The sequence below is a fragment of the Micropterus dolomieu genome, linkage group LG18 (genome assembly GCF_021292245.1).
Source record: "Micropterus dolomieu isolate WLL.071019.BEF.003 ecotype Adirondacks linkage group LG18, ASM2129224v1, whole genome shotgun sequence".
Lineage (NCBI taxonomy): Eukaryota > Metazoa > Chordata > Actinopteri > Centrarchiformes > Centrarchidae > Micropterus > Micropterus dolomieu.
In genome coordinates this window covers 17,838,223-17,855,100 of record NC_060167.1, presented here as the reverse complement: position 1 = coordinate 17,855,100, position 16,878 = coordinate 17,838,223, and the positions used below count along the sequence as shown (strand labels likewise).

At 39.9% G+C, this 16,878-nt stretch overlaps 3 protein-coding genes across 4 annotated transcripts; 1 reads left to right on the top strand and 2 right to left on the bottom strand.

Moving 5' to 3' along the window:
- Nucleotides 1–362: 362 nt before the first annotated feature.
- On the top strand, nucleotides 363–3,471 carry ppcs (phosphopantothenoylcysteine synthetase). Of its 2 annotated transcripts, none has more exons than XM_046029098.1 (4): nucleotides 363–510; nucleotides 1,390–1,927; nucleotides 2,008–2,111; nucleotides 2,744–3,471. In XM_046029098.1, the coding sequence occupies exons 2-4, from the start codon at nucleotides 1,393–1,395 to the stop codon at nucleotides 3,068–3,070; spliced, it is 966 nt and encodes a 321-aa protein (XP_045885054.1). In that variant the 5' UTR covers nucleotides 363–510; nucleotides 1,390–1,392; the 3' UTR covers nucleotides 3,071–3,471. The 2 variants fall into 2 exon arrangements, with proteins under 2 accessions (XP_045885054.1, XP_045885053.1); XM_046029097.1 differs by having other exon boundaries at nucleotides 393–592.
- utp3 (UTP3 small subunit processome component) lies at nucleotides 3,324–10,427 on the bottom strand. Its single transcript, XM_046029096.1, has 16 exons — nucleotides 10,236–10,427; nucleotides 9,945–10,032; nucleotides 8,459–8,515; nucleotides 8,318–8,374; nucleotides 8,121–8,232; nucleotides 7,972–8,040; nucleotides 7,747–7,868; nucleotides 7,460–7,615; nucleotides 7,284–7,355; nucleotides 6,316–6,356; nucleotides 6,132–6,228; nucleotides 5,780–5,914; nucleotides 5,545–5,681; nucleotides 5,405–5,468; nucleotides 3,727–3,834; nucleotides 3,324–3,620 (listed from the first exon to the last, which is right to left on the bottom strand). Exons 1-16 carry the CDS (start codon nucleotides 10,250–10,252, stop codon nucleotides 3,531–3,533), a joined length of 1,422 nt encoding a protein of 473 aa, XP_045885052.1. The 5' UTR covers nucleotides 10,253–10,427; the 3' UTR covers nucleotides 3,324–3,530.
- A 1,469-nt stretch (nucleotides 10,428–11,896) lies between these two features.
- On the bottom strand, nucleotides 11,897–16,795 carry fam83e (family with sequence similarity 83 member E). Its single transcript, XM_046075252.1, has 7 exons — nucleotides 16,328–16,795; nucleotides 16,041–16,187; nucleotides 14,769–14,893; nucleotides 14,268–14,648; nucleotides 13,306–13,531; nucleotides 13,012–13,230; nucleotides 11,897–12,085 (listed from the first exon to the last, which is right to left on the bottom strand). Exons 1-7 carry the CDS (start codon nucleotides 16,793–16,795, stop codon nucleotides 11,900–11,902), a joined length of 1,752 nt encoding a protein of 583 aa, XP_045931208.1. The 3' UTR covers nucleotides 11,897–11,899.
- Between the last annotated feature and the right edge of the window lie 83 nt (nucleotides 16,796–16,878).

Genomic DNA, 16,878 nt, shown 5'->3' with positions numbered 1-16,878 from the left:
TGCCGAGTCCAACTACTCAGAAAAATAGAAGGCGTCAGAGGGGACCAAAGAGAAGAACCCACGAGCGCCGCACACCCCACATCAGCCTCAAACACTTCAAAGTGTCCCTGAGTGATGAAACTTGCTGAGTCAGTGGGACAGTCCGGTCGAAAAGATCCCCTTTAAGACAGATTTTCCCCTCCCGTCCTGCGCCACTGATGATGCTTATGTTCATAAGGTGTGACACCTCATATGAAAGTGAGAAAGTAATTGACGCACTACTTCATCAACATTATGCCACCTGGTGACTGCAGTACCGTTTGAGGCCACCGCGGCGCTGACGGGTTTCTTGTGCTTTTATAAAGACCACAGAAAGATTTCAGGAAGTGCAGAAGTTGCCGAGAAGCTCCTTCTGACAGAGAACAACCTCGGAAGCTAAAACAGGACGGTTTTGCAGTTTTGTCTTAAAAATAAGCGTCGCTTGTTTCATTTACGAATTTGTCACGGCGGCAAATTATTGTCAAATAACAGGTAGCGTTACGCAGTGCGCTTTTTATTTGCAGAGTGTGTATGTAAAGGTTTTTCCTCACCTGTCATTACTGAACATATGCAGGTAAATTGTAATGTAAAAAATTGTAAAAAAAAAAAACCGGAAAATGTCCACCTTACTTCTTCCTTGACAAAACAACCTAAAGACTGTTTCCTGTAGCGAATCCTTTAAGCAAAATGTTAAGGTCAAGGTTCACTCACTGTAGGTTCATGCATACTGTGAGGCTTAGGTTTATATTAAGGTAGCCTGTATTAATATAACACTACTGTAACGATTAGTAAGAGCATGTGAAGTCCAGTAACATACTGTGATTTGAAGGTCTATGTTCACAAAGTTCAGTTAGTATTCCAACTGTTTTAGAGAGGTGCTTATTCAACTTTATGGCCAATTTGGAGGTTGTAGTTTGTCTTGTTGTTGCTCCTGAATGCCACTGTGTTTCCAATATTAAGTGTATCGCCACCAATATACAGTGGGTGAAAAAAAAAATATTGGAAACACTTCCCCGCGACCAAAACAGCTTGGGCCCACACTTCCCATAATACGAGCCAATATTCATCTATTAGACACTTTTTTCCTGGTAAATGCCTTCATGTTTTTGCATTCAGGACTCAATGTCACCTTTTACTTGGCTGCAGCTGTATATTCCTCTTTACACCATCAGAGGTGATAATCTCAAACTTTGGAAAGCTCCCCCCAGACCCACAAGTATTATATATATAGTATTAGTACTGTAGTTTAACCTGCATCCTGAACTGTTCATGTTCATATACAAAATCTCTGGAGTTCCCCTTTAAACACAGGTCTCATATTCTGACTTGTCAACATCACTGACAAATCCTCATTCCTCTCTCTCTCATCAGGTGATGGCTGAACCCAGAATATCTTCCATTGATGGGAAGTTAGCTGAAGAATTCGCCGTTCCCTCCCATGCCGAAGAGGTGAAAGAGAAGATGGCTGCTTTTGCCAGGCACCATGCGGCAGCAGGTCGCATGGTGGTTCTCATCACATCAGGAGGCACCAAAGTTCCCCTGGAGTCCCGCACAGTTCGCTTCCTCGATAACTTCAGCAGCGGCAGACGAGGGGCCTCCTCAGCAGAGTATTTCATAGACTCAGGCTACGCTGTCATCTTCCTGCACAGGCATCGCTCGCTCTACCCCTACACACGTATGTTCTCATCCATTAACATGCTGGACGCCCTGAAGTTCAGAGGTGGAGAGGGAGCATCCGGTAACACCGGTGAAGTGGTGGTTAACCAGCAGGTGCTTCCGAACATAGCGAAAGTGCTGAAGCGATACCAGGAAGTGAAAGAAGGCAGACTTCTTCTGCCCATTGAGTTCAGCACTCTGTCAGAGTATCTGCATCTACTCAAAGCAGCAGCACAGGCACTCAGCACAATAGGTACAGACTAACACCAGTTTACAAGTTGAAGTTGTGGCTCTTATCGTTCATAACTTTGTTAATGTTTGTTCTGCACTTAGGATCCAAGGCCATGTTTTACTTGGCTGCAGCTGTGTCTGATTTCTATATCCCAGCATCTGAGATGCCTGAACACAAAATCCAGTCTTCCAATGGACCTCTTCAAGTGAGTATGAAATGTGTCAACAACTACAGGATGGATTGTCATGAAATCTTGTAGACATTTATGGTACCCAGGAGATGATTCCCAGTTACACTGATGATCCTCTAACCTTTCCTCTTGCATCACAAGGTAGACATGTTTTTTAGTTAAATATCTTAACTACCGGTGGATTGGTACACATAATCATGCCCTCCTCACAAATTTTTTTTATCACTATGGTGATCCCTTAAACTTTTAATGTTGCACCATTTTTTATTCAATCGTATTTAGATACTGCCAATTCGTAAAATGTCATCTTATTGCCCTTCTCGTATAGAGCAGGTAGACCCAACAATTACCACCGTGATCAAGTGCGTTTATGTCCAACACTTTTGTTTAGGACTATCTACCTGTACTAATTACATTCCCATTAGCCTCAGCTATAATGTGCGCTAATCAGCTCATGTCTGCATGCTAATGCTCTAAACTGAGATGGTGAAAAAAAATAAGCATACCAGCTTAATATCAGCAGAATGTTTGCATGCTAGTGTTAGTATTTAGCTGCAAGCACCTCACTGCTTAGTTAAAGCCTCAAAGAGCAGACTGTAGACGCTTTGTCTTGTTACTAATGACAACATACTTTTTCTCCCCTTCAGCTCAGCATGAACATGGTCCCAAAGATACTGTCCCCCCTGGTGAAGGACTGGGCACCTCAGGCATTTGTCATATCTTTTAAGCTGGAGACAGATGCAGCCATCCTGCTGGACAGGGCTCGCCGGGCTCTGGACACCTACAGGCACCAGGCTGTTGTGGCCAACGTACTGGACTCTAGACGGGGATATGTGGTGGTGGTGACCCCTGAGACTCAGGTTGAGCTGATCCTCACAGAGGAGGATGAGAAGAATGAGGTGGAGATTGAAGAGAGGATAGTGAGCAACCTGACATCCGCACACAACAAGTTCATAACTCAGCAAGGAGGTTGACTGTAATCATCTGCACTGCATGTCTGAGCCAATGGCATTTAAGTCATTGTCTGTGCTCTTACCTGATCCTGAGCTTGGCTTAAATTCCTACTTGCCTCTTCTCCTGAAAAGTTACTGTATATTCAGTATGTTGTTTGGTTGCATAACGTTGGTAATAACTGTAACTATGAACACATATCCATCCCTTGCCCTTTTAACATGCTCTAAAAACAGGCCTCTATGCTTATAGTGCGGTCTCTGTACAGGGACAATATGTTATTGAAAATGTTTATTCACATTGCACAATGAATCTAGAACAGAAAAACATTTTTATGTCTTTTCTACAATAGTGACTGACAGTTGATTACTTCAGTGATGTGCTTTCCTACACAGGTCACCTATAATAAACATTTCTAAGTACAGTCCATTAGTCTTATTTTTCAATCCTACACCTGGCAGCATATTTTGGATTCTCTCTTGGTTACTTAAGTTTAACGCTCTTCTTGACACCAGCACGAATTCCAGACAGCTCTCCACTGTATCTCTTGTCCTCCCGACGAACCTCCCGGACCTGGCACATATGAACTACAGTTTCAGTATCGATCTTGGAAAAGTGTTTGACATATCAACACATCCTCATAAAATAAAAAGGTATCTTTAATGTGTGGAATACAAACCTGGCCCTTTCTGCGGATTTTGGCCCGCCTGAACTTCTCTCTGTGCTTGACTCTGGGATTACGGTCAATTTTCTTCCTCTTTGGTGTGAGTCCTTTGTTCTTGGCCATCTGTGGAATTGGTAGCGGCACATAATGAGAATAAGTCTTCACAAGTGACAAAGTCTAACATGGATGGACTGTTCATTATTTATAGGGGCGGGGGCTGGGGTAGGACTGTTTTATATTTATCCACCGGAGCTCCAAATATTTTTCCTTGAGCCTCCCTGAGTGACTGGAGGAAAATGCATGACCCTCACTCCATCATAAATAACCAAATAGGTAGCTAGTATTGGAGAAAGTAAAAAAACAAAGGCTGACATATTCCAACCATTACATTTAAGAGTGACTCTTAAATGTAATGGTTGCCCCCCCCCTTCCCTCGTCAGGAAAAAAGAAGCCCAATGTACTGTGTCCTTTCCTATAGTACTGCAAAGGCTACCTATTCCAGCTCTGAAACAAAAATAAGACCCTAAGTTAGTCCAGCCAATGCAATAAGCCAACAGCACAGAGGGACTGAGAGTTATCACCAAATCAAACAGCTCATTTCTTAAGCAAAATGCAAATCCTCATAAATATTTGCATCTTCACACAAGTTATGGGTGCATGACCAACAAAGTTGAATAAGCCTACACAACAAACGCACACACACAACATTAGCGACATTTGCATATTAATGATGGTTTTCCCAAATAAACGTAACATATGCAACAGTGGCAACAGTGGCCAGAATAATCTCAGTTGGCACGATGGTCTTAAAAATATTAAGGCCAAAATAATTTTTTAGAATATAATAGTGTGTGTGATCTGCCTGAGCACATCTGGAGTAGTCTGGCTTTCATTGTGTTTGGATGTTAGGTCGGTGTAAACACAATTAGTGGCCCACAACGTGCTGGCATCCATGCTGAACACAACTTTATAGCCAACATGTATTTGTTTTTAGCTAACATAAAATATACAAAGTGAGAAGGCTGAAAGAGATGGACCTCTAATGACGGATGATGCGGGTACTGCAACACCATGGGACAAACTGAATATTTTTTCATACAAAAAGAAAGAAATAACTTCATGTGGGCCATTACATTTGCTGAATTTACAATTGAATGAAGAATTTATCAGAGACAGTGTTTCACAAAGTGAAAAGGTTTCCCCTCAATCAGCAAATCAATGTGATTTTTTAAGGGAGTCTGTGGAGAATTTGTCCCCATTACACATGTGCAGAATTTTCTCTGGAGGACAGATCTGAACTCAGTGAGGATAAAATTGCACTAAAAATACCAGGTGTAAACACAAAGGCAAGATCTGATTTATTATAAAGGTGTAAATGGGGTGTTTCACCAAATTCTGACATGGTGAGGACTGTTCAACTGCACTGCGGCGGTTAAGGTGGGGTGTTAGGTGGGTTTAGGTAGGTATGAGAGATAAGTTATGTATTTGAAAAGTAAAAAAACATACACTATATAAAATAATAACAAATACAACCATTTAAAAAGGTGTATATCGCCCACTGCCAAAAATCAAAGTCCCTCCCCTGTCATATTTGACAAGCCTCCCCCTTCCAATATTCTGTTAATCATAAATATACTCTGGGTGGAAGCATCTGACTGCAAACACTCATATTTCAGTGTGTGACTGGTTGTACCTGGTATGTGATTCCTCTCTTAGCATCTGGGTCCAGCTCTTCTTCATCTTGATTCTCCTCCAACCTGCAACAAATTGACAATTTGTCAGACCCCGAATTGATTTAATCAACTGTGATTTGAAGCATCAGATCATACTTACTCTTCAGCTTCTGGGTCACTGCGCTTTCTCTTCAGTTTCACCCGCTCCTCCACCTCTTTGTAGAAACGTAAAGCCGCTTCCTCATCCAGGTCAGAGTCCGAGTCCTCCTCAACCTCAAGAGCAGTTTCACCAGAATCCTGCCAACAATGTGAACTTGTTACCATTCAAGCAGACTCAAAGTGAGGATGCCATTCAGGTGAGTAAACGGAGGTAACAAACCCCACAAAAATCTCACCTTTTTCTTCTTACTTGAGAGTCTAGGCTTCTTGACCTCTGTTGATCTGCTGCTGGCCTTATTCTCCTCACCGGCTAGTAGCTTGCGAAACTGTGGTGCAAGTCGATCATCTACTGAACCTAGTTCATTGATGAGCTACAGGCAGGTATTGAAAAGTCAGTAATATGGAGTGGTAGTGTGATGTCCCAGCCCATGTAGTTATTGGTGCCATCGTCAAACAGTAGTAGTATCAAACAGTGACACACTAAAGGATGCCGTGCATGTTGTCTTGACTGTTGGACATTCAGGGCAGGAACACATTCGCTAACATGTCCCACTTTCAGCAGGTGTTAAAGTCAACGTGTGGACTTACATTTCTGTAGGTGAGCAGTCTTTCAATCACAGGATGGTTATGAGCTGGGATTCGTTTCGCTTTCAGCACCAAGTAGAAACTGATGTTTGTGCAGTAACTGTTGCAGGAAAGGGTCATTTGGTCATTCAACGAACAACTGTGACATGATTTAGCAATATGTAAATACAATTTAACTGCAACTTACTTAAGATAAAGTTGCTGTTTTGTCTTGAGGTAGTCAGCACCCTTTGGAAAACAGTAATTCACATACTTAATTACCATTGCTACATGACATTATTGGTAGTACTCCCCAACATGGCACCAAATATCACGTGTCCCTGTGTACTATACAGCTACACAGAGAGAAAAATTATCATTAATGAATCTAACAATAGTCATTCAATTTCAAAAAAGAAATTGCTGTTAGGTAAGGATAATATATACAAATATATTATAAACAAACTATAGGTAGTGTCTCATATAAATTTAATACAATTCTACTGAGTTGCAGATGCTCTAAGACTGACTGAAAAGGACAGTATGAATTCAGTTCATGGTAAAAATATTTCAAACTTCCTGAGTTACTTTAAAAACAAACTATCTCTGATTTACATAACTAAAGATCTGTCTCTGTTTTGCACTACTACATCTGTGAGACAGAACGACTAAAACTACCATAGAAGTAAAGAGAGTCTCCTTGTTCAATGATTTGTTCCATGATAATTAAAAAGGACAAATGCATGTTGATAAATCTTTAAATCTGCAAACTGATATGAGCCACTTGGGGGCAGCTAAAGCAAGTCCTGAACACAACATTATCATATCCTCACCTTCTAAGTTGATATGATGATTTTGTTAGCAACAGTTGCTTATTTACATCATCATACATATCATGCAGTAACGGAGCAACAATATAATTTATTTGAAGTTTCTGATCACCCGTTTTCACTCTCCTCTAGCTCGGTTTTTGGACTCTACCAACTCCTTAGGGAAACGTCTAGCTCTTAAGCTGCTAAATGCTTCACTATGTTCACCAGCTAGTTGCTCAGCATGTCAGTCGGCTGTACAGGTAGTTTACAGTGGGGTTTTAAAACTTTTGTCACTGAAAACATTATAGCTGCTTTTAAATCAGGTGACAAATTCACAGCTAGAAATGAAGCTAAATGCACTCACCTTTCCTGGTGGGATCTTTCCATCCTTGACCATCTGTACGAGTGGCTGCAGCTCATCCTTTAGTTCAGTAAGCTGCACACATCGTGCCATAACAAAGATTATTCACATCAATTACATGTTGGTCTGTGGTAACTAAGCAAATATCCTTTGGCTCAATAAATCTGAGGTTGTTTTACCTTTGCCTTAAAGTCCTGAATAAGTTCAAGCAGCTCTGGTGACTCCTTCTTCAAAAGTTTCATTTTTTCCTTCTGGGACATCTGCTTCAGGTCTTTCACAATCCTCTCCTCCTTTTCTACAGTTTTGCTTTCATCCTTCTCCTCCACAGCAAAGTCCTTCATTTAGACAGCCACATAAGACAACCAAAAAAACCACAAACGTTTATCATTTTATCATCACATGTGGAATTAACTGGACGTTAATCAGCTAATCAGAACTAGGTTGACAGGAGAGGTTTAGAAAATACCTGAAAAAAGTTTAAATCATAATCCTCCTCGCTCAGATTTGCAGCTAAACGTTTTTGGATGTTTTTAGCCTCTTCTTCTTCCTCTAGTTCCTCAGCTTCCAACTCTTCTTGAGATTTCCCTTCTGTAATAACACAGTTATATGTTGCATAAGAAAATATTAGCCACACTGATAACAAAACCATCACCAACTTGCTGAAATATTTTTGGAGATATGAGACGCTTACTGGTGGGCACGTAGTCAGTGTCATAAAACATCTTCTTCTTGGTGCCCCATGCCATTTCATTAGGAAGATCTGAGGAAGACAACCAAAATACAGTTAAACTGCTAGTATGACTATAAACCAAACATAAGAAATTATGATTTTGTGTTTACCTTCTTCTTTTTTTCCCTCTAGATCACTCTCCATGTCTGTGCCCTGTTCCTGGTCATCTTCTTCTTCCTCCTCCTCCTCCGACTCAGAGTCATCCAGGGCCATGACTTCCTCCTGTGAAAATCAGATGAGCTTGGATTTGTTCTTGAACTTACTGAATTTCCTGACAGTAAATCCAAACAAACACACAATCCATCACCTCATCATCCAGTTCCTCCAGGTCGCTCTCAATTTGAACACCACTGGCGAGAAGTTTCTATGGCAAAGAGATTAAAAACAGTTAAGAGAAGATAACAGCACCACACACTGACCAAAGAACTACTTATGGAGGTTAACTTACTGCGATCTTCTCATCGTGAAACTCATCGATTTTGTCCTTTGTGTACTGTGATGATTTCTGAAGGGAAGAGGAGAGACAAAGCTGAGCTTATGTGGTTGTTGAAGGTTAAAAGTAGCTTGTGAGAAAAATTATCACAATATGAGACTAGATACCCCCAGATTGTGATTCTAACATGAGAGAAAAGTGGTACAAATTTCTGAACGTAGTATTGTTTTTAACTTTTAACTATTTTGGCCTTCATTTCCACATCACTACTGACTGTTCTTGTCCTAGACATCATACTAGCCTTCTCTAGTTTAGATTTATCACTTTATACCAGAACCAACGGTCAAAACATTTCTGATATTATTGATGAAAAACTCTAATGAAAAATAATGGTAGAAAAATCACATCACTGACAGTTATGGAAAAACACACCAGGTGCACCTAGGGCCGGACGATATGGTCAAAAATTTTATCACAATAAAAAGTTTAATATCTTTCGATATCGATTCTTATCATATTCACATAGTTATTTCTTTCAAGTTTAAAGGCTGATTTTTGCTCCTGAGTGAAAGTTGAAGAAACCTGATGGTTACACTTGAGGCCAAACAGTGGATCACTTCACAGTTCTGAGGTAGAACATTCAAAACAATTATGATAAAATATTTTTTCATCAACAAAATAAACATCTTAATAAAAAACTTAAGTCCTTATTCGTATATGATTCAAGTGAATAACATCAAACATTTATAGAACATTTTTTATATTGCTATTGAAAAAAAATGATATTGCGATAATGATTGTTATTGTTTTATTGTCCAGCCCTAGGTGCACCTCCTTACCTTTTGGACAGTACTGTACTGTCCAAAATGTAAGAAGACCAAAACACCAGAGTGCAGTCAGCACACATTGGACCTGTTTTCAAACAATAAAATAACAATAAAAATACTTTTTAAAATTTCAACCGTTTACAAAGCAATATTCCTTGAATTTTGGGAAATCAATTCCCTTTCTTGGAGACAAAAAATGCTGCAACATTTGAATACACCAATAAATAAATAGAATCACCATATAGGATGCATACAGTGTCATACAAAATTGTTGAACCTCTCTTAGTAGATGTTTTCCCTGGGCTTTCCTCATGAGTAATACTGTAGTAATAAAATAAAACCTGTGACCCAGTGGCACATTTTAAAGACATTTAACTCTTTCCAATTGGAAGCATACTGTACATATAACAACACACTGGCTGTGATTGACCTTTCTATCAGTGTTACAAACCACATAAAATCCCGCAGACAACACTGTAGCCAGAAGTGAGTGCCGAGTACTCTTACCTTATTTTTTTTACATTTACATTTATTCATTTAGCTGACGCTTTTATCCAAAGCGACTTACAATTGCTATACATGTCAGAGGTCGCACGCCTCTGGAGCAAAGGTCGAACCCAGGTCTCCCACACCAAAGGCAAGCATCTTATATATGCGTCATCACCACCTCTTACCTTATCAGGGACAGGCATGTTCTTGTAGGTTTCAGGGTCATCTTCATCATATCGCTCTGTCTTTTTAGGCCCTTGTATCTGCCTACCCCTGAGCAATAAAAGAAAGGAGAAAGTGGTGTCCTAAAGGTTGTTTACATCATTACAATTTCATTTATGTTCTTGTCGGTCCTAGTGGGAAATGTGGGGACTACAAAAAGCTACAGGTTAACAGAGTAGGGAGGCTAGGTTTAACGTTAGCAGTCACATTAAAACATGCAGACTCTAATTTTAGCTAACTTTAGCCAAACTCACCGTTTTGCTCGAACCATGATGGAAATGAATTGAACTGTCTTGCTGCACGTTAGCAAACAAAAAGTGCGTTAGAAAGTTGAACAAACAACACGTTTCGACGGCAGTGTTCATATGTGGAGATGAAAACGGTAAATATCCAGTTTGCGTTGAGTTGAACACATTTCTTCAGTGGTTACCATGTGCTTCCGGATCTTCTTTTTCTTCGTCAATTTTAATGGCGGTGTATAAAGTAATGTGAAACGCGCATACCGCCTCCTACTGTACTGGAGTGTGTGACATCATTTTATTTATGGGTTTCAGTTTTAATACATTTGTTTATAGCTTGAAATCAATCAAATGACATGCAAATAACAATATATATATATGTGCAGAGAGAGAGGGAAAAAGACTCAACCTCAACATAAAAAAACCTAGATTAATAAACATAGATTAAAATTTTCTTTAAAAAGATTCTTTGGAGGATATTATTTTAACCAAGTGGGGTAGAGAGTTTCATAAATTAAGACCCCTGTATCTGATAGAAAACTGTGTTTCCTTAAGAATAAAGCCTTTCTCCTACTTCACTTTCATTGTTTGTTCCCTATCTCCAGCAAGTCTTTAATTGGTCATTCAAACCCAAAATACATTAAAAGCTAACAAAAAAAACAAAATATTTAACTGTCTATTCTGTTTCATTATAAATATTTTTTTCTCTTTGTTGTTCAACAGTGAGATTTTCACTACATAATGGTTTGAAAGAGTTTTCTCCACTATACCAGCAATTAACTTCTGCTGAGACATTGTTTTATTTATTATTTCATATGTATTTTACTTGGCTCAATTAGTGTGACTTTAAAAGTGGCCAACAGTTTTTAGACTCACTATCTTTAAATCATAAAGTGTAAACTGCACTTCAAGTCTCCCCAACATCAATTCGTTTAATTCTTATCAGCACATGTTCCTTACAAACATTATATTTATGTCAAACTTTCTTTTTCATTATTTACATACTGTTGTATTAAGTCCAGGATGTTCTGACCTTAATAGTGAAGAAATAACATATTCTTCTGATATCTACCTTCCAACTCTAACAAACCTTTGATCTCAGCATGTTGTCTTCATCCCATATTCTCTGCCAAGCCTTCATAATTTATCAACAACTTTATTGATCACTTTTGCCCTTTTTTTGCAGATCTATCAGCACCATTTCAGTTTACTCTTTCATGTGCTAGTATCCAACACAAATACACAACTTTTGCCACTTGCTGAAAGTTTAATAAAATCATAGCTATTAAAAATGTCAATCAAAAGGTTCTTCTATAATTTCTTCCTCAAGCCATATGACTCCTTGGATTCGTATGCAGCCATCCAGTGGTAAACAGTTGATATCATTCCTGGTGAGCAGCATTAACACAGCAATTTTATGTACTTAAACATATTCTAAAGTAAAGCATTGCATCAAACAAACTATAGCATACAGTGAAACATCATCAAATTCAGTGGGACATCAAATCCACAGATAGAACCGATTGTCAGTACATCCTACATATCACGGCCTGTTTTGGGCTTAGTTTGGGTAATTAATGCTGCAGGTCATAACTGTCTCCTGCGGGCAGCTGCCCTTCCTCAGTGACAGAGGAAGTTATTACACAACGTGTTGCTCATGGATTTTCTTTTCTCGCTCCTCATTCTGGGTCTTCTTCCTTCTCAGCCAGTGACCTCCTCCAGTCCATACTGAGGGAATAACGGGAGCTGCGAGGCCTCTCTCGGGGCAGGAAGGTCTTTGGAGTTCTGTACAAAACAGATTTCATGTCATCGTTCCTCTTTTTCATCAGGGCAAGAGCTGGTGTCATAAGACCCGGGTCTAAGCACTGCCAAGGAAACAGAGAAGTAACAAAGAACATTAATATCATACTGTGCTCAACTATTAGGCACTTTATTTGAGCATTTAGACCACCTACAAAAGTTTGTTACTCCTCATAGTATGAATGTTATGAAATTGATCAGTCTGTAGAACAGTGTCCCAAGATAAAGTCGAGGGGTCACAAGATGATTAAAATGTTAAGACAGAAAAAAAATATTTCTGTAATGCAAAATTTGGTTTTTTATTTTTCTGACTCTTCTTAAATGTTTGCTTTTTCTTTCAAAATATAGATTTCTTTTCTCCCACAAACCATATAAATGAAGCAATCTGATAAAAAGAATTTTCATTTTTTGGTTGAACTGTTCACAACTCATGTTGTAAAGGTCATAATTTGAGGATGAGGGGTCACAAGTAGACACTGCTTCATTGTAAGGGCTTACATTTCAGCTTTCTGCTAATACTTTATACTATATATTTCTGTAGTTGACTTTTAGTTTGAATATATAATTGAATAATTTTGCTGTGGTCAGTTTTCAGTTAATGTACTAATGAAACACAGTGCCTTTTGTGGATTATCTACCATACCAGGACTTTTTTTTTTCTTAAAATAGACATATTTGAGTCATAAAAGCACCACAAACTAAATTCAGTTCACCTCCATTGTTTTGGAGTGGAGGCAGAGGTGGATGACAAACACAAACAGTCTGCATGGCTTGATACCAGCAGAGGTAAGTGAGTAAATATGTTTTCTTGGGGTATTGTTTTATTATGGCACACTACTTTTAGTTGAATAAAGGATTTGAGTGCTTCTACTTCAGTAAACTGAAGAGCAACATCTCTGTGAGCTGTTAACTTATTTTGCAGAAGTATCTCTTCCTCCATCACTCCTTCTTCACAAGCACATGTACAGGAAAATACAAAACATATACTTACACTGGCCCTAAACCTTGGCACCGGGTTTCCTCTGTCACCATGATTTGTATCTGTATTGTGCATGCTCAGGTCCATCATGGAGCGGCTCATTTCTGACACAGCGGCCTTTGATCCTCTCCTGAACAGTCCTGAAGTGCTCTGCTGAGGCCGAAACCTCTTCATAATGTCACTCAGACAGCTGTAGCTGTCAGATTGGGGAATCCTCAGGATTATGGGTTTCTGTGCGGAGAGAAACTCATCTCAGTTTTTGCAAGTTTAGCTGAAGTGTTTTGACTGCAAAGGCCAGATACTTACTCTAGAAGATGGTGTGTTTTCCACTTTTGGTTTGCTGGTTTCATTTATGCCTCTTTTCTCTTCCAAAATGGAGCACTCTTTTCTCTCAGTAGAGGAACGCATGACCATGTTGTTTGCTGGCCCTATTGCTTTATCACCAAGTCTTGTTGTTGTTCTGTCATTTAAATGGGTACTCTTTTCTACTGAGAGTTGCCTGGAAGGGGCTTTCTCTGTTATGCAGTCCTCCCTGCAGGAGAAGAAAAAAGGTCTTTTGGATATGTCATTTAAATAATCATTTATTCAGTGTGTTTCTTTTGTCTTTTGGTTGTTACCTTTTCCTTCTTTCTGGACTTTTCAGATCTGTTAACAAGGGCTGTGTAATGCTATGAAATTAATCAAGATCCAAAGGATTTGTATAAATAAAACAACATCATACAAATAGAAAGCACATACTCCTAATCATGTGTCGTGTGACTGTATATGTTGTAATCTGTTAAATGTTAAATGTAAGTGTTAAGTTCGCTTGAATGCCCAAGACGAATTTCTCCCAAGGGAGACAATAAAGGCTAATCTAATCTTATCTTATCTAATCAGTATAATGTAAAAATCTGCTGTAACAAGACTCACTTGAAAGTTGTTGATTTATCTGGCACATTGTTTATCACTGGAGGTGTATTTTCGCATACCCTGTCACATACAAAAAGATTTTAGTGAAGTCCTGCAAACAAAATATTAGAACTATGTTGTCCACCATATATGCTATTTCTCAAAGAAAGATAAGAAACAGGAAACATTCAAAATGTTTGTTTATGTTTCACTAAAAGGTAAATTATGGTATGAAAATAACAACAACTATGCAGCATACAGCAAAGTTATATTTCTGTAAATGCCAAAGATAATATAAAGATATCTTGTGTGTTTGGTCCCAAGACAACTTCACAGACTCACTAATGGTGTCTAAGAAGTCAACGTGATCTATATACCTTTTCATATCCACAAAATGGCTTCTGTTGTTCATCATTTCCTTGGCCATGATTTCCTCCTGTTGATCAAGAGGACTATCAAGGAAGCTGCACTCTCTCTGAACAACCCCCATGGCTGCCCAGTCCAGCAGGGAATCAGGAGGTGGGGATGGAGGGTTGGAAATCTCAGAGTCCAAAGGGAAAGGTTTTTTAAACCTGAGATCTGAGATGTCTTTCAGCCGATGAGTCACATATACATGAGTACCTGCAACCCTCCATGTGTCTGGGACGGGCAGCGAAGCAGCGAAAAGGATCCTGAACTCCCTGTCAAATGAGTCGACAACTGGGCCGCTTAGAACGGTGATCAGCTGCCGGTGCAGGTGGGCATCTGTCCATGTGAGGCTGCAGTACAGAGACAGCTTGTTACATGCCTCTCTCTCTCTCTCTCTCTCTTTCTCTCTCGTGTAATGCAAGGAATGTGTCTGACTGACATTTTATGGTGTGTAAAACATAACTGCTCACCTGTAGCTGCCATGAATCACTGTCTCTAAATCCACCAGAAGGAACTTATCTTTCATTTCCCCGACCACCATTCTTCCAGTCCTAGAGCAGAAGGTTTTCCCTCCAAGAACACGGACCTGCATGTTCTGCCAGATCACAAGCTTGTTGAAACTCAAAATTGAATTACAATTAAACTTGTTTTTTATACGTGAAGCAATGTAAAGTCAACTACATGTTGAACAGGCTTATAATTTCTTGTATTTTACTCAAGGTTTATGTAAGTAAACAAGAGTCTACAGCCATGCTAGCAGCTCTTTGAGGCACAGCGGTGCTTTGAGCTAACATGATCACAATGACAACGCTAACCTGTTGATGATCAGCATGTATATGTTTACCATCTTAGATGAGCGTGATAGCATGGTAACATTTGCTACTTGGCACTAAACACAAATACAGCTGAGGCTATTTTTTCATAAATCAAAGTACTGGACAAAAATTTTGTCCTGATGATACGCTAGAGGAAAAGTTCACAATCACCAAATGTCAACCTTATGGTGTTGTCAGAGGATGACATTAGGATGTCTGTACCAAACTTTGTGCCAATCCATCTTGTACATGTTAAAATATTTCACTTCGACCTGCTGGTGGCACTAGATAAAAAGTCAGGGGATCACCAAAAGTCTTGAGGGTTCATCCTCTGGGCACCATGGATTTCCTGGAATATCCGTACCAAGATTTTATGGCAATCTTTGCAGTTGTTGTTGATATATTTTTGTCCGGTCCAAATGGTGAACCGACCAACCAACATTGCTATCTGATGCTAGTGTGAATCAAATTGTCATAGCCACGCCATACCAGTATAATTAATAAATTGTCTTAGATCCTCTGACCATTCTGTGTGGTCTGTTACCCAATTATACATTAACATTAACATTTTGTGCAGGCAGGTTTGTCACCACAGACAACACTGAATGCTGTGTAACCAGTTCAGCTACTTGTTGCTAAAAGTCAATGTTACATTCCTAACATAAGCATGCCAAAGTAAAAAGACACTCTTGCTGTCTATCAGTAACCTCTCAAGGGTACGTATGCAGAGTGTATGGTTATCAATAGTAATAATGTACACTTACTTTCAGATGTGACCAGATGTGATCTATTACATAATGTGTTGATCTGTCTGGTGGTGCTTGATTTTAGTAAAAAATAAAATCTCTGGTGTATTCATTGCCATGTCACACAAACATGAGATGATGGCTGCTGTAGGTGTTTGCTGATTTGTGGTAGGTGACTCACTGGATGCCCGAGCCTGTTGAGCGTGAAGTTCTCCTGAATGGACCTTTGGTTCAGGATGATGTAGACAGGGACACCCCGGGAGGCAGCACCGTGTAAATCGCCAATTATTGAACCATCTGTCAATCTGTCTGTCACAATGGCAATAACCTGCATAGTGCACAGAATGTCATAATAAAGTAATGTACTCATTCTGAGGAAAGAACATTTCCTCAGACTTCATCTCTACCCTTATAAAAACATATGCTGAGTTCATCCATAAGGAATAAATCCACATTGTGTTTGCATACTTTAGTGGCCTTTTGCAAGTGCCGTCTGATGATCCCTCTGACAGGAGGTTCTCCCTCAGCAGGAGGACTGGTGTGGACTGTAACGCTTCCCTTTGGCGCCCATTGGCATTTTTCAGGCCAGCCCAGCTCCAGGTTCGGGGGTGGTGTGTCTGAGTGGGAAGGGAAGTAGGTGGAACAAAAGTCCTCCCTCTCTGAGCTGCCTTCCTCTCCATCCGCCTCTCTTTGCACCTGTAGCGGGCTGAAGCAATAGTCCTGAGCCCAGCTGGATATCTGGCTGACCTCTTCAGAAGACAGGAAGCAGCTGGAGCGCTCTGTGTCGATGGAGCTGTAGAAGGCCGCTGTTCCTGCATTTAAGAGTCTCTCCACTGCTTGACGCTCCTTCTCACAATGGAGGTACTCTGGGGAAGACTCGTTCACTGGCACGAACACCGTCTCCTCATCAAGGCTCTGCTCTTGGGAGTTCACCATCACTGCAGCCTGATGTGTGATGTAAGCGAACTACTTATCAAAGTTCCCACTACTGACTCAAGCTGTGTGGCGGCAAGACAGTC